General features: G+C 42.8%; 1 protein-coding gene across 1 annotated transcript in view; it reads left to right on the forward strand.

Moving 5' to 3' along the window:
• The window catches only part of LOC126188289 (zinc finger and SCAN domain-containing protein 2-like), a 172,693-nt gene that overhangs the window by 76,298 nt on the left and 72,255 nt on the right, over nucleotides 1-24,140 (forward strand). Inside the window, exon 4 of the mRNA XM_049929873.1 lies at nucleotides 21,399-21,727. Within this exon, the coding sequence (XP_049785830.1) occupies nucleotides 21,399-21,727 (329 nt within the window). The remainder of the gene's footprint in view (nucleotides 1-21,398; nucleotides 21,728-24,140) is intronic.

Raw genomic sequence — 24,140 nt, forward strand, 5'->3', positions numbered from 1 at the left:
AATGAACCATGTCTGTTCAGTCGTCTGTAGACTGTGTGTCTGGAGACAACTGTTCCAGTGGCTGCTTTAAGGTCCCGAGCAAGGCTACCTACAGTACTCCATGGCCGTCTGTGGGCACTCATGGTGAGATATCGGTCTTCTTGTGGTGTTGTACGCTGTGGACATCCCACACTGTAGTGCCTGGACATGTTTCCTATCTGCTGGAATTGTTGCCATAATCTTGAGATCATACTTTGTGGCACACAGAGGGCCCATGCTATGACCTGCTGTGTTTGACCAGCCTCCAGTTGCCCTAGTATTCTACCCCTCATAATATCATCAGTATGTGTTCTTTGAACCATTTTCAACACACAGTCACCATTAGCGCCTCTGACACGTCTGCACACTTACTCGCTGCACCGTACTCTGACATGCACCAACACACCTCTGTGTATGTGGACTGCTGCCAGTGCCACCGTGTGATGACTGCAGGTCAAATGCATCGCATGGTCATACCCCGAGGTGATTTAAACCCACAAACCGCCCACCAGAGTGTTGTTTTACCATGTATCATAATTGTCCTTAATTTATGAGCATGAGTGTAGGTAGGGTATAGATCACGAGGGGATCTAAGGGGTCTAAACAGGAGGTTCCCTTAAAATATTTGACAAAAATTGGTACCTGAAACCACATTTTGGAGCATTCTGGATGTCTCATACCATATATTTTAATGGCACTTAAGATTAAAATTGGCATAAAATTCAATCTATTCCATAATAAATTCATATCATTATGTGAAAAATAGCTTTTCCCACGAACTAATCAGAAAGGAAATTAAACAGTCATGTAAAAACTGTAGATCGCTAGAGGAATTAAAGTGTCTTGCGAAGGGAAAAGGGAAATATATTTGTTGATGGGAACTAGTAAAGATGTTGCATCAACTGAAAAAAAGCTATTAAAAAACCAAGGAACATGCACATTAAGCCAGAAATGAGGAATTCCAACACAGACTTAAGTGCATATGGAATGCAATAAAATGAAGAGACAGGACAACAGGTTACATGACAAGATAATATCACTGTTGAAATGGACAGGCTATAAATGATAAGTCACAGCTATCTGACATGTAGTAGGAGCAAAGGTTCAAGAGAAAAATCAGTAAAATGTGTTGAAAAAGCAATTCACATAAAATTCCGTTTTATGGATGTCTCACTTGCTTCCTCTTCTAAAGTTAAGAAAGTTATATACTCTCTCAGAAATAAAAGCTCATCTTGACCTAATGGTGTTCCCAGCAGAATACTAGAGAGTTGATCCCATGTAATAAGTACAGTTTTTTCTTAAATGTGTAATGGTTCTACAACTTGATCATTTTTCCAGAGAGATTGAAATGTACTCTTGTTAAACAAGAGTACAAGAAAAGCGATAAGAAAATATCAATAATTGCCAAACTGTTTCATTACTGGTATCGGTTTCCAAAAATTTTGAGCACCACGCTTGTACACAGCAAGCTATGTGACACATTGCATTGCCCTGCTGGAGATGCCATTGTGCTGAAAAAACAAACTGCATGTTGGGGGTGGACACGATCCCCAAGCATAGATGAATACTTGTGTTGATCCACTGTGCCTTCCAGAGGCATTTGGGTTTTAAGGGAGAGGGTAAGGAGTCATTCCAATCCTGGGAGCGGAAAGACTTACCTTAGGGGGGAAAAAGGACAGGTATACACTCGCACACATACACACACACACATATCCATCCGCATATACACAGACACAAGCAGACATTTGTAAAGGCAAAGAGTTTGGGCAGAGATGTCAGTTGGGGCGGAAGTACAGAGGCAAAGATGATGTTGAAAGACAGGTGAGGCATGAGCGGCGGCAAATTGAAATTAGAAATTAGCGGAGATTGAGGCCTGGCGGATAGCGAGAAGAGAGGATATGCTGAAGGGCAAGTTCCCATCTCCGGAGTTCTGACAGGTTGGTGTTAGTGGGAAGTATCCAGATAACCCGGACGGTGTAACACTGTGCCAAGATGTGCTGGCCGTGCACCAAGGCATGTTTAGCCACAGGGTGATCCTCATTACCAACAAACACTGTCTGCCTGTGTCCATTCATGCGAATGGACAGTTTGTTGCTGGTCATTCCCACATAGAAGGCTTCACAGTGTAGGCAGGTCAGTTGGTAAATCACGTGGGTGCTTTCACACGTGGCTCTGCCTTTGATCGTGTACACCTTACAGGTTATAGGACTGGAGTAGGTGGTGGTGGGAGGATTGCATGGGACAGGTTTTACACCGGGGGCGGTTACAAGGGTAGGAGCCAGAGGGTAGGGAAGGTGGTTTGGGGATTTCATAGGGATGAACTAAGAGGTTACGAAGGTTAGGTGGACGGCGGAAAGACACTATAGGTGGAGTGGGGAGGATTTAATGAAGGATGGATCTCATTTCAGGGCAGGATTTGAGGAAGTCGTATCCGTGCTGGAGAGCCACATTCAGAATCTGGTCCAGTCCCGGAAAGTATCCTGTCACAAGTGGGGCACTTTTGGGGTTCTTCTGTGGAAGGTTCCGGGTTTGAGGAGATGAGGAAGTGGCTCTGGTTATTTGCTTCTGTACCAGGTCGGGAGGGTAGTTACGGGATGCGAAAGCTGTTTTCAGGTTGTTGGTGTAATGGTTCAAGGATTCTGGACTGGAGCAGATTCGTTTGCCACGAAGACCTAGGCTGTAGGGAAGGGACCGTTTGATGTGGAATGGGTGGCAGCTGTCATAATGGAGGTACTGTTGCTTGTTGGTGGGTTTGATGTGGACGGACGTGTGAAGCTGGCCATTGGACAGGTGGAGGTCAACGTCAAGGAAAGTGGCATGGGATTTAGAGTAGGACCAATTGAATCTGATGGAGCCAAAGGAGTTGAGGTTGGAGAGGAAATTCTGGAGTTCTTCTTCACTGTGAGTCCAGATCATGAAAATGTCATCAATAAATCTGTACCAAACTTTGGGTTGGCAGGCCTGGGTAACCAAGAAGGCTTCCTCTAAGTGACCCATGAATAGGTTGGCGTACGAGGGGGCCATCCTGGTGCCCATGGCTGTTCCCTTTAATTGTTGATATGTCTGGTCTTCGAGAGTGGAGAAGTTGTGGGTCAGGATGAAGCTGGCTAAGGTAATGAGGAAAGAGGTTTTAGGTAGGGTGGCAGGTGATCGGCGTGAAAGGAAGTGCTCCATCGCAGCGAGGCTCTGTACATGCGGAATATTTGTGTATAAGGAAGTGGCATCAATGGTTACAGGGATGGTTTCCGAGGGTAACAGACTGGGTAGGGATTCCAGGCGTTCGAGAAAGTGGTTGGTGTCTTTGATGAAGGATGGGAGACTGCGTGTAATGGATTGAAGGTGTTGATCTATGTAGGCAGAGATGCGTTCTGTGGGGGCTTGGTAACCAGCTACAATGGGACGGCCGGGATGATTGGGTTTGTGAATTTTAGGAAGAAGGTAGAAGGTAGGGGTGCGGGGTGTTGGTGGGGTCAGGAGGTTGATGGAGTCAGGTGAAAGGTTTTGTAGGGGGCCTAAGGTTCTGAGGATTCCTTGAAGCTCCGCCTGGACATCAGGAATGGGATTACCTTGGCAAACTTTGTAAGTAGTGTTGTCTGAAAGCTGACGCAGTCCCTCAGCCACATACTCCCGACGATCAATTACCACAGTCGTGGAACCCTTGTCCGCCGGAAGAATGACGATGGATTGGTCGGCCTTCAGATCACGGATAGCCTGGGCTTCAGCAGTGGTGATGTTGGGAGTAGGATTAAGGTTTTTTAAGAAGGATTGAGAGGCAAGGCTGGAAGTCAGAAATTCCTGGAAGGTTAGGAGAGGGTGATTTTGAGGAAGAGGAGGTGGGCCCCGCTGTGATGGAGGATGGAACTGTTCCAGGCAGGGTTCAATTTGGATAGTGTCTTGGGGAGTTGGATAATTAGGAGTAGGATTAGGATCATTTTTCTTCATGGCGAAGTTTTATTTCCAGCAGAGAGTACGGGTGTAGGGCAGTAAATCTTTGACGAGGGCTGTTTGGTTAAATCTGGGAGTGGGGCTGAAGGTGAGGCCTTTGGATAGGACAGAGGTTTCTGATTGGGAGAGAGGTTTGGAGGAAAGGTTAACTACTGAATTGGGGTGTTGTGGTTCCAGATTGTGTTGATTGGAATTTTGAGGTTTTGGAGGGAGTGGAGCTGGAAGTGGGAGATTGAGTAGATGGGAGAGACTGGGTTTGTGTGCAATGAGAGGAGGTTGAGGTTTGCTGGAAAGGTTGTGAAGGGTGAGTGAGTTGCCTTTCCGGAGGTGGGAAACCAGGAGATTGGATAGTTTTTTAAGGTGGAGGGTGGCATGCTGTTCTAATTTGCGGTTGGCCTGTAGGAGGATGCTCTGAACAGCCGGTGTGGATGTGGGAGAGGAAAGATTGAGGACTTTTATTAAGGATAGGAGTTGACGGGTGTGTTGATTGGCTGAGTGGATGTGTAAGTGAAGGATTAGGTGGGTGAGGGCAATGGATTGTTCAGTTTGGAACTGGTATAGGGACTGATGGAAATAAGGGTTGCAGCCAGAGATGGGAACTTTAAGTGTGAGGCCTTTGGGGGTGATGCCAAATGTCAGACAAGCCTGAGAAAATAAAATATGGGAGTGTAATCTGGCTAGGGCGAAGGCATGTTTGCGGAGGGAATGTAAATAAAACTTAATGGGGTCGTTGTGGAGGTGTTGTGAGGGTGACATGGTACCAGAAGGTGGAAAGTGTAACATGAGGCTGAAATGAAAGTAAATATAAAAATATATGGGGAGAGATAAAGGTGAACTAGAAAGCAAATGGAGATCTGGTGTGAAAAAAGGCGAAAAAGGGTTGGTTAGAGCTGGGCTATGTTGATCCTGTGGTGAACTTGTGTAGGTAGATAACGATGTGCATAAAGGTTAGGTGGTTGTGTTGCCGCCAAAACACGTTAAAGGGTGAAGAAATTCGGGAAAATTTCGAAAAAACTACGTGAGGATGTATTAAAAGGAGTGGTTTGGTGGTGGCAGATTATGGAAATGAGGCTAACAATTATCTGATGAAGAAATAATGATGTTAAAACCTGTGGGAAGCGACTAAAAATGATTGGTGATGTGAATAAATGGAAATGGAAAAAAAGCAAAAGTTATTAAAACTAGCCGAAAAGGTTGTTTAATAGTTGAAAGGAACTGTTTGTGAACTAGAAACGGTGGATTTTGTAGCAGCGGTAGTGTCGAAAGCGGAAAAAAAATTTTTTTGGTTATTGTTTGGAAGTGGGTTACGTATTATTACGTATTATTACGTATTATTGAGTATATAACGGCGGGATAAAATTGTATAGTGGATTACGGTAAAAAGGAGAAGGTGAATACAAAGTGAAACTACTGGCAAAAACAGAAGGAGGAAATAAGACGGCAGAAAAGACTTCGAAATGTAACAGTGACAATAACAAACGTAATTGTTGGGTTCAAATTAATGATATGAATATAATAGAGGGAAACATTCCACGTGGAAAAAATATATCTAAAAAGAAAGATGATGAGACTTACCAAACAAAAGCGCTGGCAGGTTGATAGACACACAAACAAACACAAACAAAGACACAAATTCTAGCTTTCGCAACCAACGGTTGCCTCGTCAGGAAAGAGGGAAGGAGAGGGAAAGACGAAAGGATTTGGGTTTTAAGGGAGAGGGTAAGGAGTCATTCCAATCCCGGGAGCGGAAAGACTTACCTTAGGGGGAAAAAAGGACAGGTATACACTCGCACACACACACATATCCATCCGCATATACACAGACACAAGCAGACATTTGTAAAGGCAAAGAGTTTGGGCAGAGATGTCAGTCGGGGCGGAAGTACAGAGGCAAAGATGATGTTGAAAGACAGGTGAGGTATGAGCGGCGGCAAATTGAAATTAGAAATTAGCGGAGATTGAGGCCTGGCGGATAGCGAGAAGAGAGGATATGCTGAAGGGCAAGTTCCCATCTCCGGAGTTCTGACAGGTTGGTGTTAGTGGGAAGTATCCAGATAACCCGGACGGTGTAACACTGTGCCAAGATGTGCTGGCCGTGCACCAAGGCATGTTTAGCCACAGGGTGATCCTCATTACCAACAAACACTGTCTGCCTGTGTCCATTCATGCGAATGGACAGTTTGTTGCTGGTCATTCCCACATAGAAGGCTTCACAGTGTAGGCAGGTCAGTTGGTAAATCACGTGGGTGCTTTCACACGTGGCTCTGCCTTTGATCGTGTACACCTTACAGGTTATAGGACTGGAGCAGGTGGTGGTGGGAGGATGCATGGGACAGGTTTTACACCGGGGGCGGTTACAAGGGTAGGAGCCAGAGGGTAGGGAAGGTGGTTTGGGGATTTCATAGGGATGAACTAAGAGGTTACGAAGGTTAGGTGGACGGCGGAAAGACACTATAGGTGGAGTGGGGAGGATTTAATGAAGGATGGATCTCATTTCAGGGCAGAATTTGAGGAAGTCGTATCTGTGCTGGAGAGCCACATTCAGAATCTGATCCAGTCCCGGAAAGTATCCTGTCACAAGTGGGGCACTTTTGGGGTTCTTCTGTGGAAGGTTCCAGGTTTGAGGAGATGAGGAAGTGGCTCTGGTTATTTGCTTCTGTACCAGGTCGAGAGGGTAGTTACGGGATGCGAAAGCTGTTTTCAGGTTGTTGGTGTAATGGTTCAAGAATTCCGGACTGGAGCAGATTCGTTTGCCACGAAGACCTAGGCTGTAGGGAAGGGACCGTTTGATGTGGAATGGGTGGCAGCTGTCATAATGGAGGTACTGTTGCTTGTTGGTGGGTTTGATGTGGACGGACGTGTGAAGCTGGCCATTGGACAGGTGGAGGTCAACGTCAAGGAAAGTGGCATGGGATGTAGAGTAGGACCAAGTGAATCTGATGGAGCCAAAGGAGTTGAGGTTGGAGAGGAAATTCTGGAGTTCTTCTTCACTGTGAGTCCAGATCATGAAAATGTCATCAATAAATCTGTACCAAACTTTGGGTTGGCAGGCCTGGGTAACCAAGAAGGCTTCCTCTAAGTGACCCATGAATAGGTTGGCGTACGAGGGGGCCATCCTGGTGCCCATGGCTGTTCCCTTTAATTGTTGATATGTCTGGTCTTCGAGAGTGGAGAAGTTGTGGGTCAGGATGAAGCTGGCTAAGGTAATGAGGAAAGAGGTTTTAGGTAGGGTGGCAGGTGATCGGCGTGAAAGGAAGTGCTCCATCGCAGCGAGGCTCTGTACATGCGGAATATTTGTGTATAAGGAAGTGGCATCAATGGTTACAGGGATGGTTTCCGAGGGTAACAGACTGGGTAGGGATTCCAGGCGTTCGAGAAAGTGGTTGGTGTCTTTGATGAAGGATGGGAGACTGCGTGTAATGGATTGAAGGTGTTGATCTATGTAGGCAGAGATGCGTTCTGTGGGGGCTTGGTAACCAGCTACAATGGGACGGCCGGGATGATTGGGTTTGTGAATTTTAGGAAGAAGGTAGAAGGTAGGGGTGCGGGGTGTTGGTGGGGTCAGGAGGTTGATGGAGTCAGGTGAAAGGTTTTGTAGGGGGCCTAAGGTTCTGAGGATTCCTTGAAGCTCCGCCTGGACATCAGGAATGGGATTACCTTGGCAAACTTTGTAAGTAGTGTTGTCTGAAAGCTGACGCAGTCCCTCAGCCACATACTCCCGACGATCAATTACCACAGTCGTGGAACCCTTGTCCGCCGGAAGAATGACGATGGATTGGTCGGCCTTCAGATCACGGATAGCCTGGGCTTCATCAGTGGTGATGTTGGGAGTAGGATTAAGGTTTTTTAAGAAGGATTGAGAGGCAAGGCTGGAAGTCAGAAATTCCTGGAAGGTTAGGAGAGGGTGATTTTGAGGAAGAGGAGGTGGGTCCCGCTGTGATGGAGGATGGAACTGTTCCAGGCAGGGTTCAATTTGGATAGTGTCTTGGGGAGTTGGATAATTAGGAGTAGGATTAGGATCATTTTTCTTCATGGCGAAGTTTTATTTCCAGCAGAGAGTACGGGTGTAGGGCAGTAAATCTTTGACGAGGGCTGTTTGGTTAAATCTGGGAGTGGGGCTGAAGGTGAGGCCTTTGGATAGGACAGAGGTTTCTGATTGGGAGAGAGGTTTGGAGGAAAGGTTAACTACTGAATTGGGGTGTTGTGGTTCCAGATTGTGTTGATTGGAATTTTGAGGTTTTGGAGGGAGTGGAGCTGGAAGTGGGAGATTGAGTAGATGGGAGAGACTGGGTTTGTGTGCAATGAGAGGAGGTTGAGGTTTGCTGGAAAGGTTGTGAAGGGTGAGTGAGTTGCCTTTCCGGAGGTGGGAAACCAGGAGATTGGATAGTTTTTTAAGGTGGAGGGTGGCATGCTGTTCTAATTTGCGGTTGGCCTGTAGGAGGATGCTCTGAACAGCCGGTGTGGATGTGGGAGAGGAAAGATTGAGGACTTTTATTAAGGATAGGAGTTGACGGGTGTGTTGATTGGCTGAGTGGATGTGTAAGTGAAGGATTAGGTGGGTGAGGGCAATGGATTGTTCAGTTTGGAACTGGTATAGGGACTGATGGAAATAAGGGTTGCAGCCAGAGATGGGAACTTTAAGTGTGAGGCCTTTGGGGGTGATGCCAAATGTCAGACAAGCCTGAGAAAATAAAATATGGGAGTGTAATCTGGCTAGGGCGAAGGCATGTTTGCGGAGGGAATGTAAATAAAACTTAATGGGGTCGTTGTGGAGGTGTTGTGAGGGTGACATGGTACCAGAAGGTGGAAAGTGTAACATGAGGCTGAAATGAAAGTAAATATAAAAATATATGGGGAGAGATAAAGGTGAACTAGAAAGCAAATGGAGATCTGGTGTGAAAAAAGGCGAAAAAGGGTTGGTTAGAGCTGGGCTATGTTGATCCTGTGGTGAACTTGTGTAGGTAGATAACGATGTGCATAAAGGTTAGGTGGTTGTGTTGCCGCCAAAACACGTTAAAGGGTGAAGAAATTCGGGAAAATTTCGAAAAAACTACGTGAGGATGTATTAAAAGGAGTGGTTTGGTGGTGGCAGATTATGGAAATGAGGCTAACAATTGTCTGATGAAGAAATAATGATGTTAAAACCTGTGGGAAGCGACTAAAAATGATTGGTGATGTGAATAAATGGAAATGGAAAAAAAGCAAAAGTTATTAAAACTAGCCGAAAAGGTTGTTTAATAGTTGAAAGGAACTGTTTGTGAACTAGAAACGGTGGATTTTGTAGCAGCGGTAGTGTCGAAAGCGGAAAAAAAATTTTTTTGGTTATTGTTTGGAAGTGGGTTACGTATTATTACGTATTATTGAGTATATAACGGCGGGATAAAATTGTATAGTGGATTACGGTAAAAAGGAGAAGGTGAATACAAAGTGAAACTACTGGCAAAAACAGAAGGAGGAAATAAGACGGCAGAAAAGACTTCGAAATGTAACAGTGACAATAACAAACGTAATTGTTGGGTTCAAATTAATGATATGAATATAATAGAGGGAAACATTCCACGTGGAAAAAATATATCTAAAAAGAAAGATGATGAGACTTACCAAACAAAAGCGCTGGCAGGTCGATAGACACACAAACAAACACAAACAAAGACACAAATTCTAGCTTTCGCAACCAACGGTTGCCTCGTCAGGAAAGAGGGAAGGAGAGGGAAAGACGAAAGGATTTGGGTTTTAAGGGAGAGGGTAAGGAGTCATTCCAATCCCGGGAGCGGAAAGACTTACCTTAGGGGGAAAAAAGGACAGGTATACACTCGCACACACACACATATCCATCCGCATATACACAGACACAAGCAGACATTTGTAAAGGCAAAGAGTTTGGGCAGAGATGTCAGTCGGGGCGGAAGTACAGAGGCAAAGATGATGTTGAAAGACAGGTGAGGTATGAGCGGCGGCAAATTGAAATTAGAAATTAGCGGAGATTGAGGCCTGGCGGATAGCGAGAAGAGAGGATATGCTGAAGGGCAAGTTCCCATCTCCGGAGTTCTGACAGGTTGGTGTTAGTGGGAAGTATCCAGATAACCCAGACGGTGTAACACTGTGCCAAGATGTGCTGGCCGTGCACCAAGGCATGTTTAGCCACAGGGTGATCCTCATTACCAACAAACACTGTCTGCCTGTGTCCATTCATGCGAATGGACAGTTTGTTGCTGGTCATTCCCACATAGAAGGCTTCACAGTGTAGGCAGGTCAGTTGGTAAATCACGTGGGTGCTTTCACACGTGGCTCTGCCTTTGATCGTGTACACCTTACAGGTTATAGGACTGGAGTAGGTGGTGGTGGGAGGATGCATGGGACAGGTTTTACACCGGGGGCGGTTACAAGGGTAGGAGCCAGAGGGTAGGGAAGGTGGTTTGGGGATTTCATAGGGATGAACTAAGAGGTTACGAAGGTTAGGTGGACGGCGGAAAGACACTATAGGTGGAGTGGGGAGGATTTAATGAAGGATGGATCTCATTTCAGGGCAGAATTTGAGGAAGTCGTATCTGTGCTGGAGAGCCACATTCAGAATCTGATCCAGTCCCGGAAAGTATCCTGTCACAAGTGGGGCACTTTTGGGGTTCTTCTGTGGAAGGTTCCAGGTTTGAGGAGATGAGGAAGTGGCTCTGGTTATTTGCTTCTGTACCAGGTCGAGAGGGTAGTTACGGGATGCGAAAGCTGTTTTCAGGTTGTTGGTGTAATGGTTCAAGAATTCCGGACTGGAGCAGATTCGTTTGCCACGAAGACCTAGGCTGTAGGGAAGGGACCGTTTGATGTGGAATGGGTGGCAGCTGTCATAATGGAGGTACTGTTGCTTGTTGGTGGGTTTGATGTGGACGGACGTGTGAAGCTGGCCATTGGACAGGTGGAGGTCAACGTCAAGGAAAGTGGCATGGGATGTAGAGTAGGACCAAGTGAATCTGATGGAGCCAAAGGAGTTGAGGTTGGAGAGGAAATTCTGGAGTTCTTCTTCACTGTGAGTCCAGATCATGAAAATGTCATCAATAAATCTGTACCAAACTTTGGGTTGGCAGGCCTGGGTAACCAAGAAGGCTTCCTCTAAGTGACCCATGAATAGGTTGGCGTACGAGGGGGCCATCCTGGTGCCCATGGCTGTTCCCTTTAATTGTTGATATGTCTGGTCTTCGAGAGTGGAGAAGTTGTGGGTCAGGATGAAGCTGGCTAAGGTAATGAGGAAAGAGGTTTTAGGTAGGGTGGCAGGTGATCGGCGTGAAAGGAAGTGCTCCATCGCAGCGAGGCTCTGTACATGCGGAATATTTGTGTATAAGGAAGTGGCATCAATGGTTACAGGGATGGTTTCCGAGGGTAACAGACTGGGTAGGGATTCCAGGCGTTCGAGAAAGTGGTTGGTGTCTTTGATGAAGGATGGGAGACTGCGTGTAATGGATTGAAGGTGTTGATCTATGTAGGCAGAGATGCGTTCTGTGGGGGCTTGGTAACCAGCTACAATGGGACGGCCGGGATGATTGGGTTTGTGAATTTTAGGAAGAAGGTAGAAGGTAGGGGTGCGGGGTGTTGGTGGGGTCAGGAGGTTGATGGAGTCAGGTGAAAGGTTTTGTAGGGGGCCTAAGGTTCTGAGGATTCCTTGAAGCTCCACCTGGACATCAGGAATGGGATTACCTTGGCAAACTTTGTAAGTAGTGTTGTCTGAAAGCTGACGCAGTCCCTCAGCCACATACTCCCGACGATCAATTACCACAGTCGTGGAACCCTTGTCCGCCGGAAGAATGACGATGGATTGGTCGGCCTTCAGATCACGGATAGCCTGGGCTTCAGCAGTGGTGATGTTGGGAGTAGGATTAAGGTTTTTTAAGAAGGATTGAGAGGCAAGGCTGGAAGTCAGAAATTCCTGGAAGGTTAGGAGAGGGTGATTTTGAGGAAGAGGAGGTGGGTCCTGCTGTGACGGAGGACGGAACTGTTCCAGGCAGGGTTCAATTTGGATAGTGTCTTGGGGAGTTGGATAATTAGGAGTAGGATTAGGATCATTTTTCTTCATGGCGAAGTTTTATTTCCAGCAGAGAGTACGGGTGTAGGGCAGTAAATCTTTGACAAGGGCTGTTTGGTTCTATCTGGGAGTGGGGCTGAAGGTGAGGCCTTTGGATAGGACAGAGGTTTCTGATTGGGAGAGAGGTTTGGAGGAAAGGTTAACTACTGAATTGGGGTGTTGTGGTTCCAGATTGTGTTGATTGGAATTTTGAGGTTTTGGAGGGAGTGGAGCTGGAAGTGGGAGATTGAGTAGATGGGAGAGACTGGGTTTGTGTGCAATAAGAGGAGGTTGAGGTTTGCTGGAAAGGTTGTGAAGGGTGAGTGAGTTGCCTTTCCGGAGGTGGGAAACCAGGAGATTGGATAGTTTTTTAAGGTGGAGGGTGGCATGCTGTTCTAATTTGCGGTTGGCCTGTAGGAGGATGCTCTGAACAGCCGGTGTGGATGTGGGAGAGGAAAGATGAGATCTCCTGGTTTCCCACCTCCGGAAAGGCAACTCACTCACCCTCCACAACCTTTCCAGCAAACCTCAACCTCCTCTCATTGCACACAAACCCAGTCTCTTCCATCTACTCAATCTCCCACTTCCAGCTCCACTCCCTCCAAAACCTCAAAATCCAATCAACACAATCTGGAACCACAACACCCCAATTCAGTAGTTAACCTTTCCTCCAAACCTTTCTCCCAATCCGAAACCTCTGTCCTATCCAAATGCCTCACCTTCAGCCCCACTCCCAGATTTAACCAAACAGCCCTCGTCAAAGATTTACTGTCCTACACCCGTACTCTCTGCTGGAAATATCACTTCGCCACGAAGAAAAATGATCCTAATCCTACTCCTAATGATCCAACTCCCTAAGACACTATCCAAATTGAACCCTGCCTGGAACAGTTCCGTCCTCCGTCACAGCGGGACCCACCTCCTCTTCCTCAAAATCACCCTCTCCTAACCTTCCAGGAATTTCTGACTTCCAGCCATGCCTCTCAATCCTTCTTAAAAAACCTTAATCCTACTCCCAACATCACCACTGCTGAAGCCCAGGCTATCCGTGGTCTGAAGGCCGACCAGTCCATCGTCATTCTTCCGGCGGACAAGGGTTCCACGACTGTGGTAATTGATCGTCGGGAGTATGTGGCCGAGGGACTGCGTCAGCTTTCAGACAACACTACTTACAAAGTTTGCCAAGGTAATCCCATTCCTGATGTCCAGGCGGAGCTTCAAGGAATCCTCAGAACCTTAGGCCCCCTACAAAACCTTTCACCTGACTCCATCAACCTCCTGACCCCACCAACACCCCGCACCCCTACCTTCTACCTTCTTCCTAAAATTCACAAACCCAATCATCCCGGCTGTCCCATTGTAGCTGGTTACCAAGCCCCCACAGAATGCATCTCTGCCTACGTAGATCAACACCTTCAACCCATTACACGCAGTCTCCCATCCTTCATCAAAGACACCAACCACTTTCTCGAACGCCTGGAATCCCTACCCAGTCTGTTACCCTCGGAAACCATCCTTGTAACCATTGATGCCACTTCCTTATACACAAATATTCCGCATGTCCAGGGCCTCGCTGCGATGGAGCACTTCCTTTCACGCCGATCACCTGCCACCCTACCTAAAACCTCTTTCCTCATTACCTTAGCCAGCTTCATCCAGACCTACAACTTCTTCACTTTCGAAGGCCAGACAGACCAAGAATTAAAGGGAACAGCCATGGGTACCAGGATGGCCCCCTCGTACGCCAACCTATTCATGGGTCGCTTAGAGGAAGCCTTCTTGGTTACCCAGGCCTGCCAACCCAAAGTTTGGTACAGATTTATTGATGACATTTTCATGATCTGGACTCACAGTGAAGAGGAACTCCAGAATTTCCTCTCCAACCTCAACTCCTTTGGTTCCATCAGATTCACCTGGTCCTACTCTAAATCCCATGCCACTTTCTTTGACGTTGACCTCCACCTGTCCAATGGCCAGCTTCACACGTCCGTCCACATCAAACCCACCAACAAGTAACAGTACCTCCATTATGACAGCTGCCACCCATTCCACATCAAACGGTCCCTTCCCTACAGCCTAGGTCTTCGTGGCAAACGAATCTGCTCCAGTCCGGAATCCTTGAACCATTACACCAACAACCTGAAAACAGCTTTCGCAGCCCGTAACTACCCTCTCGACCTGGTACAGAAGCAAATAACCAGAGCCACTTCCTCATCTCCTCAAACCTGGAACCTTCCACAGAAGAACCCCAAAAGTGCCCCACTTGTGACAGGATACTTTCCGGGACTGGATCAGATTCTGAATGTGGCTCTCCAGCAGGGATACGACTTCCTCAAATCCTGCCCTGAAATGAGATCCATACCTCATGATATCCTTCCCACTCCACCTAAAGTGACTTTCCGCCGTCCACCTAACCTTCGTAACCTCTTAGTTCATCCCTATGAAATCTCCACACCACCTTCCCTACCCTCTGGCTCCTACCCTTGTAACCGCCCCCGGTGTAAAACCTGTCCCATGCATCCTCCCACCACCACCTACTCCAGTCCTGTAACCTGTAAGGTGTACACGATCAAAGGCAGAGCCACGTGTGAAAGCACCCACGTGATTTACCAACTGACCTGCCTACACTGTGAAGCCTTCTATGTGGGAATGACCAGCAACAAACTGTCCATTCGCATGAATGGACACAGGCAGACAGTGTTTGTTGGTAATGAGGATCATCCTGTGGCTAAACATGCCTTGGTGCACGGCCAGCACATCTTGGCATAGTGTTACACCGTCCGGGTTATCTGGATACTTCCCACTAACACCAACCTGTCAGAACTCCGGAGATGGGAACTTGCCCTTCAGCATATCCTCTCTTCTCGCTATCCGCCAGGCCTCAATCTCCGCTAATTTCTAATTTCAATTTGCCGCCGCTCATACCTCACCTGTCTTTCAACATCATCTTTGCCTCTGTACGTCCGCCCCGACTGACATCTCTGCCCAAACTCTTTGCCTTTACAAATGTCTGCTTGTGTCTGTGTATATGCAGATGGATGTGTGTGTGTGTGTGTGTGTGCGAGTGTATACCTGTCCTTTTTTCCCCCTAAGGTAAGTCTTCCCGCTCCCGGGATTGGAATGACTCCTTACCCTCTCCCTTAAAACCCAAATCCTTTCGTCTTTCCCTCTTCTTCCCTCTTTCCTGACGAGGCAACCGTTGATTGCGAAAGCTAGAATTTTGTGTGTTTGTTTGTGTGTCTATTGACCTGCCAGCGCTTTTATTTGGTAAGTCTCATCATCTTTCTTTTTAGATATATTCTTTTGTATCTTTTGAAATATGTAACAAAGTCAGGATTAGCATTTTGCTTGGAGTACGTATAAGCTCCTTTTATTTTGACATGATATCCCTATCCCTTTTGTAATCAACTTTTTTTTTTTTTTTTTTTTTTTTTTTTTTTAGTGGAATTAAATGTAGATTTTTCTTGGGAAAATCCATTTCAAAAAAAAAATTTTGGATGTAGCCATAAACTTATTGTATTTCTCATTGGTATTGTTAGTCATATATATCTTTCCAACTTTCACCCTTTAGGAGAAAAGAAAAATATTCCACATTTTTTTGTACTGAAATTCCTTACAGTGTGTCATGTTCTGCTGGGAATTGAGTGTCCTGAAATATTCATAGCAAGAATTTGAGCATTGTGATCACTAAAACTTGTGTCTGCAACTTGCATGTTATAAGCATAGTTGCGTGTATTTATCAAATCAGATCAATAATAGATGCAGAGGCTGGCATTTTTCAAGTTGGTTCAGTTACCGTTGCACTTATGTTGAACGATTGTAGAAGATTTATAATGCCGTCTTTGAATTAATTGCATTTCGAGAAATCAATATTAAAGTCACCACATATAATTATATTTTTCTTGGGAGAGTGAATTTCTTCCAAGAGTCCCTCCATGCAATTGTAAAACACTTTTTTGTCTCCATCTGGTGATCTGTATACACAAATAATAACTGTATTTTGCCTTAGTAGTTGGGCTATAGAGTGTTGTATACCTTTTTCACAGGACAGTTTATGGTGTCTAGTTACACTATTGAATCAATATTTTCTCTAACATATACACAGGTATCCCCATGACTCGATATTTTCCTACAAAACTTGCTTGCAAGTTTGAACTGAGGAATGCATGTTTGTTCTAACGTATCTTGTTTGAACCAGTGTTCTGTGAAGCATAGTACAGAAATATCATTTAGGTCATTTAACATTATTTTTATGTAATTTAGTTTATTTGAGGGTGATTGAACATTTTGATGGAGTAATTTAAAATTAGGTACAGGGAGTAAATCATTTCTTGCTTGACCACTTCCCTCACTATTTGAGCTAGTGTACTTAGTGGGAAAAAATCCTCATGTTTTCCAGGTGTGGCATTAACGGTGTTTGACGTATGGCTTCCTGGTTCTCCGTCTGTTGGTTCTTGCCTGTCTTCTGTTGAAATGGCCCCTATTTCCACTTTTTTTTCGTCCTTTCTCACCCATATGTCCATTAATGACTGCCTTGTGGCTGCATTTGATGGTTTGAAATTTAAACTAGGAAGTGTGTTGTTGTGACTTTCTTCGAGCTTATTTATTGTTATATACTGGTCTGTAACTGCCTGTTTTTTCGTGGGTGGCACTTTCACTTCAAGATTGGCACTTTTTATCTGATTGTCCATTTTCGCATACTTTTCCCCTGTACCGGTACTTGGTTTTTCAGTTTTCACCATGTGTATGAAAGAAGCAGGCCTATTACGAATGCGAATCATTCATTGTTTGTTTAGATGTAAACCATGAGTTGTATATTCATTTCTTTTCAGGCGTTCAATTTCGAAATTTACAGATAATCTCTTGTTACATACGCCTGTGGCAGTGTTGATTTTTCTACCATAACACAATTTACAGATCTGATTTTTTCATTTAGACCTTGTGCATCATGTCTACGCAGTATTGGATGAATTATTACATTCGTTTTGTGTGCGAGTTTAAGTATATATTCCAAAGAATCTATCATGTTCTTCCAAAATTCTTCCAGAGGTTTTTCAGTGTTATTTGTGCCACCAATAACAATTAATGTATCAGTTAATTTGTCCACATGTTTCATAACTTCTGTAATTGGCGCACCATGTTTTATAATACTTTGCACATTGAATTTTTTACCTAATTTTCCTTGTAGTATATTCCCACAGTTTCTGCCATGACTGTCATGTAAAATAAGCACTTTTTCTCCTTTTGTAGCAGTTATTTGAGGCCTAACAGATTGCGAGTTTTCACATGAAGCATGATAAGGATTTTTCACTGCATCTTGTTCACAATGAGGTATTAGTGCTTCTGGGTCGTTGATTTTAATCTTCATAACACTGTTTTCTTCTTGCAACACTTTCTGAACTTCGTTCTTGATCACTAGTTAATACTAGCAGTGCTACTACTACTATTGCTGCTGTTGCTGTTGCTGTTGCTGCTGGTGTAATAATAATAATAATAATAATAATGATAATAATAGTGACAATGGCAGGCACAAAATGTATTTACAAATGTACTGAAGTGATATTTTTGCCATAGTGAGGTATGAGGAAGAGCTTGTTATAAAGAAGGCTGTAGTGGGATAAAACAGGGACAAAGGTTGACGTTATTGTTTCATATGTAGATGTGTCATTAACTATCTTTTGAAGTGGAGCTGTTATTGGTTCACTGATATAAATAAGGAGATGATTCCAGAGGTAGATTCCTGCTACTGGAAAGAATTTCAAGAAAGCAGCTGAGTTACTGAGTAGGACTCGAAGAATTTTGCTCTGGCGGTGAAGAGTTTTTCTGCTATGTTGGAGCTTGCTTCAATGTTGAGTCTGTGTAGTTCTGCTCAGACAGTACAAATCTTCTTGTTCATTTTACCAAGTAAACATTCATCAAAATTAATCTTCATCTGAGACTGCATGCCTTAAATCCAATAAATAAATTGATCATTTTATGCAAATAATACATCTAAATCTCGCAGACAACTTTACATTGAATTATTTCAACTGTTTTACACCCCAGTATGGATGGGAGATGCCACTATGCTACATTATGATTTGCAGACTGTAGAGAGAATTAACATGAAAATGCCACTGTGACAAAAGTATTGTATTATATTAAAAAAAAAAAAAGGTATGATAAGTTAATGTAACACTCAACTCACATCCTGTAATGTTTTTCTTCTTCATGGTATATACAGAACATGATGAATGAATATGTGAATGATATTTGCAGCTGCTCTGTCCCCCCGTCCTAATTGTGCTGGTGTGTAGTTGTTTCCACCTTTTGTTAATATTAAAGTTATGACATCAGCAAGCATTACTTTTTTTAAAATCCTCCTGTGTTCTTGGTACATCGTTTATAGAGGTCAGGAAGAGGAGGGGCAAAACCCTGAACCTTGCAGGAGACCATGTTTCTCCTCTCTGAAGTTATTGTTATTCCTGTTGTAACACTTCCTAATGTGCCACCTGTTTTCTGTTCTTAAGATAAGACTCCATCCATCCAAGACGAATATCTTTAATACATTACCATTCCATAGTAGAATTTTGTGATCTACGTCAAAAGCCTTGGCCAAAGGAAATGCCAAGAGGGCAGTGTTTCTTGTTTAGCTCGACTGAAACTGAATTCCTGAATCCATATATTGCTTCCTCAGAATAGAAGCATTTACATAATTCAAACTGTTAAAAAGTGTCTTACATGGAGTACTCTGTGGTAGGCTACCTTCTGAAAATGTTTTGAGAACACCGGAAAGAGGGAGAGGAGACTATAATTAGTGGTCAGTAGCTTATCTTCACTTTTATAAATTGGCATTGCTACCATGTAGAGCACTCTTTCATGAAATGACCTAAGGACAGTTACAAAAGTAACTCACTGGAGATGCTACCAAATCAGCACAAGGATTTAATACCTAGGTTGAAATACTGTGAAAATAAGATGAGTTATTGCTTTTTAGTGATGAAAAGATTTTTGTGATCTCTTTAACAGGTGATTTGACAAAACTGATGTCTAATGTTTGAGTATACAGTGCATGTCAAAGTGAATAATGCATGTCGAAATAAATCTGATAGATCCACCTTTGGTGGCTATTTTTTGTCACTGTGTATTCAACTACAATTATGAATTTTAGTGGCTAATAATTTGAATTTATTATGATCTGTCTCTTTGCTACTTTCAACAGAGAATTGAATATCATTTGCTTTACTGAGTATATTCATTTCATGTCTAGTAATGCTCCAAATTGTCAAGGCCTTGTTCTTAAAGTGTTGAACTTTCTGTGCATACTTCATGGATTTTGCCTTTTGAATGACAGTGAAGAATTTTGCTGTATGCTTGTAGTGTATTTTTTAAGTCTTCATCAGAGTTAGTTCTCTGTCTTACATATAGCTTTCTCTTCCTACCACACGATACTTTGGTCCCCGTATGTTAACCACCCTTTCTCTCAACCTTCACAGTTATTATGTCTGACCCATTGTGATGGAAAACTGGGTTTATAACGCTGTAAGAATATTTTTAAGAAAAGAGTCAAATTTTTCCTGTACTATATGTCCTTGGCAGACTTCTTCCCTTTATCTCATCCTGTAAATTCTTCCTGAATGGTGTAACTGAGTCAAAATTTACAGTTTTGCGGTACAGCCATAGTGTCCATGATTGCTTTATAGTTGTCACATTTATTTGAAATCCATCTTTGTAACTAGTAGCTGCAAACATGAATTTCAAATACCTTTAATAACTGTGAAAATCCACTTTCCCTTCTTGGTTAAACTTTAGTGATGTGGTTTTTCTTTTGCTGCCATTTGACTACCAGATAAACCATTTATCATGGGATTCACAATTGTGTTATAAAACGCAGCTGGATTTAGAAATGAAATGCCCATTTATTTTCACCATGTCCTATTTTTGTTGGGAATGTTACCATGGAGATCAAACCCAAGGTGTACATCACCAACTCTAGTGCCCTCAACAATCAGTATCCGAGATGAAATCGGTATTGAAATCTCTTCATACAATCACTTGCCCCATTATTACCGCTAAGTCTAATTAGGGCTCTCTCTGATTGCTTAACGAAATTTAAAATGTTCATGTTAGAGGCTGTAAAGTGTCATAATTGCCATCTTGGATGAAACTTTCTGGCACATTAAAACTGTGTGCAGTCTGAGACTCGAATGCCGGACCTGTACGATTTGCAGGCAAGTGTTCTACTAACTGAGCTACCACAGAATGACCCACAAACTTCACTCTCAGTCTTATTTCCAACAGTACCTCTTCTCCTACCTTCCAGACTCTACAGAAATTCTCCTTTTTGCAGGACAAGCACTTCTGGAAGAAAGGATACTGCGGAGAGTTCACTTAACCAAAACTTGGGGGATATTTCCAAGTTCTCTCTCTGCAATGGAGTGTGCACTGATAAAAAAACTTCCTGGCAGATTAAAACTGTGTGCCGAACTGTGAAGCCTGTGGCTAAGCCATGTCTCTGCAATATTCGTTCTTCCTGAAGTGCTTGTGCTGTAAGATTCTCAGGAGAACTTCTGTGATATTTGGAAGGTAGGAGATGAGGTACTGGTGGAAGCAAGGCTGTGAGGATGATTCATGAGTTCTGCTTGGGTAGCTCAGTTGGTAGAGCACTTGCCCGCGAGAGGCAAAGATCCAAATTTCGAGTCTTGATCCGTCACACAGTTTTAATTGGCCAGGAAGTTTCATATCAGCATACACTCCACTGCAGAGCAAAAAATTCATTCTGCTACCTTGTTTGTTTCCAAGCCTGTTACTAAAATATAGCACTCAGAGTTCAGTGCAGCACTGATTGAGGTCTACGCTCTAGGACTTTGTTGCAGTTTTTGTGTATCTAGCCACTCCTCCCTTTTCTTGTATCCATCCCCCCCCCCCCCCCCCCCGCCCCCCTCCCTATTTTTTGTTTAACTATTACAGAAATGTTGTACCGACTTGTTTCTGTCTAGATGCATCTGCTCAATGTCTGTTACCTCCAATGATGCACTGTCATGCATAGTATACCTGTAGAAATACCTTTAGATTTTTCAGTTTCCTATAGTCATATTAGAAACTTATATTTATTGTATAAAGCTTTTTATGTTTTGATTGGAAAGGCCAAATGTATTAAGATTGCTATCCATTGAGCTGTCCAGGCTGCTGTTTGTGTTCTGTTTCTCTGCTGATTGTTGGAACTAATTATTTGATAACACTGTCTTTCAGGAACATTTACCCTAATATGAGGTAGTGAAAATAATTGAAGTCACAGAAATTTGGGGCGGAGGGCGATATGAATGTGTGTGTGTGTATGTGTGTGTGATGACATGTTGTCGTCTACTTTAGTTACTATGATTGTAATAAAAAATTTCACTTGTTTTAGATTGAAGAACATGAGATTGATGCCACTGGTGGTGATAAAGTGGTTGAAGATGATAATGGCGATGAAGAAGAGGGTGGTAGTTGTGGTGGTGATGGTAACGATGGTGATGATTTGAGTATCAGTGTCAGTGTTAAAAATATTCCAGAAAGTGACCAGGAAATCAATAACCAACAAGAAGCAATTGTGAGCGAAGACCGGAATATTGAATGTACAGTTAACGACAACTGTGGCGCTGTTCCTGTGACGTTGTCTACATTAGAAAGTTTATCAGTAAGCAGGAAAGCAGCAGACGTGACAGGACCTCAGAGGCAGTTGTATCCTGAAAAGAGGTGAGATTTACAGTCATAAGTCAGTGTTATGTATTTTTAAATTTGTTATGTATTAAATATTTTGATAGCAAAAATAATCTCCAAAATTAGCATAACAAAGAAAAGCGAGTTTATTTCTTGAACAGGATGTCAGAGGCATTGTAGTAAAAGGTAAAACATCAACACAAGGCATTTGAAGTGCAATAGCAAGAAAATGTGTAATTGTATAAGTTCTGAAACAAAATACCCTTACTCTTAAGGAGATGTAATTGAACAGAAAAATCACTTTCATTAATAGATAGTATTTTCATAGATCAAGATAAATTTAATCAAATAAACATTTATCCTTTTAAGAATGGTCTTTCTGATCATGATGCACAGCTAGTTACAGTATCTGATCTAGCTTCACACACAAATGCAAAATAATCCTCCAAAATGGCGCATTCAGTTAATGATTTAACAATTGCAAATTTTTGGGAAAGCTTGCAGCAGTTAGACTGGGATGAGTTGCTTTGGGACCTGATGCTAATTTAAAATATAATTTGTTTCATGATATGTTTGTGAGTATTTTTGAAAACAGTTTCCCTAAGAACAGGGTGAAATATAATTGTAAGTAACCATGTAAAAAACCATAGCTTACTAAAGAGACAAAAATATCTTGGAACCAGAAAAGGGAAATGCATCTAATAGTAAGACAGAGTAATGACCCAGAAACACTCAAATATTATAAAAACTACTGTGGTATATTAAGGAAAGTTATCAAAAAGTTAAGAAGTATGTGTATTATGTGAGAGATTAGCTACCCTGATAACAAAATTAAAATAATTTGACATATTGTTGAAAGGGTGACACAGGGCAACCAAGAGCACAGAAAGACCATATTACCATAAGACAGAATGAAAAGTTTATGAACAAAAAGTCAGAGGTTGAAAATATTTTTAATAATCATTTTTTAAATGTTTTGAAGGAAGTAGGATCCAGATGTTCATTGGGAAAAGCAGTGCTATATATGGAGGAGGCATTACCTACGCAATTTGATAACATTGAAATTTTTCCCACCTCTCCTTCTGAATTTAGGAAAATAATAAACTCATTCAAAGGTAAAAGTTCACATGGAATTGATGGAATCTCCAACAGTGTACTAAAAGCTTGTTACCAACTGATAAGTAGGATTCTCAGCCACATATGTAATAGTTATCTGCTACAGGGCATTTTTCCTGATAGACTGAAATAATCTATTGTTAAATCTTTGGATAAAATGGGGGATAGGTCTGATTCCAACAGCTACTGCCCAATCTTACTTCAGCTTTGTCCAAAATTCTTGAAAAAGTAATGTATTCAAGAGTAGCTTCACATATTTTTAAAAATAAAGTACTAAAAAGATGGCAGTTGATTTGCAGAAAGGATTTTCAACAGAAAATGCTGTATATGATTTCAATGATCAAATATTAAATGCTCTGAATGACCAAACATCACTGATCAGGATTTTTTGTGATACCTCAAAGGCTTTTGATTGTGTAAATCAAGGAAATTCTTCTAGATAAGGTTAAGCATTGTGGCATGAGAGGGACAGTGCACAAATGGATCAATTCATATTCAGCTGGAAGAATACAGAAGGTTGAAATTAACAGTTCATGTAATGTGCAAAAATCAGCAGATTCCTCAAACTGTGGAGGTACCAAGAATGACATCATACAAGGTTCAATCTCAGGTCCCTTATTGTTCGTAGTATATATTAATGACTTGTCACTCTATATTCATGAAGATACGAAACTAGTTCATGTTGCTGATGATACAAGTATAGTAATCACACCTAACAAACAAGAATTATAGTGCGCGTCATTTATGACGGCGGCCGAGTTTAGGTTCGTTCTGTGCATCTGACGTCACAAAACACAGTCAGCCAATGAACAGAGAATGATGTTGCCAGAGCTTGACTGCAGTTCAGAGCACAGACGAGTGTCTTCAGTTTTAGAAACGTTCAGTCATAAATAAAGTAATTGAACAAAAGCAATGTCTTGATAGCAGACTTTCTTTTATAGAAACTTTGGAAAAAGCATTCTTTATACCAATTGCTTCATATTCTATTAATTAATTAAACCAAACAAGCGATAGCAAGGAAAGATGATTGTATCATTCTCACTAACCGCTTTTTCGCAATAAAGAACAGTGGTAATTGTTTATTTCCTATTGCACTTCGACGAAACGTGAGTAATTCATAATCATACCAACAGTGTTTGTCAGTTTTTTGCATGATACTTTAAAGTCCTCCGGGAGATACATTAAATGAGAAGGTGCGTTAGCATAATGGTTAAAGTGTATGGCTGCTAAGCGAAAGGTTCTGAGTTCAATCCTTGATCGATGCTAAAAATTTTCTTTGTTAAAAACACTATCGAAGTGTCTTGCTTCATGAATTTTATTCGTTTGAATGTAA

This window comes from Schistocerca cancellata, chromosome 5, assembly GCF_023864275.1.
Source record: "Schistocerca cancellata isolate TAMUIC-IGC-003103 chromosome 5, iqSchCanc2.1, whole genome shotgun sequence".
Classification (NCBI taxonomy): Eukaryota; Metazoa; Arthropoda; class Insecta; order Orthoptera; family Acrididae; genus Schistocerca; species Schistocerca cancellata.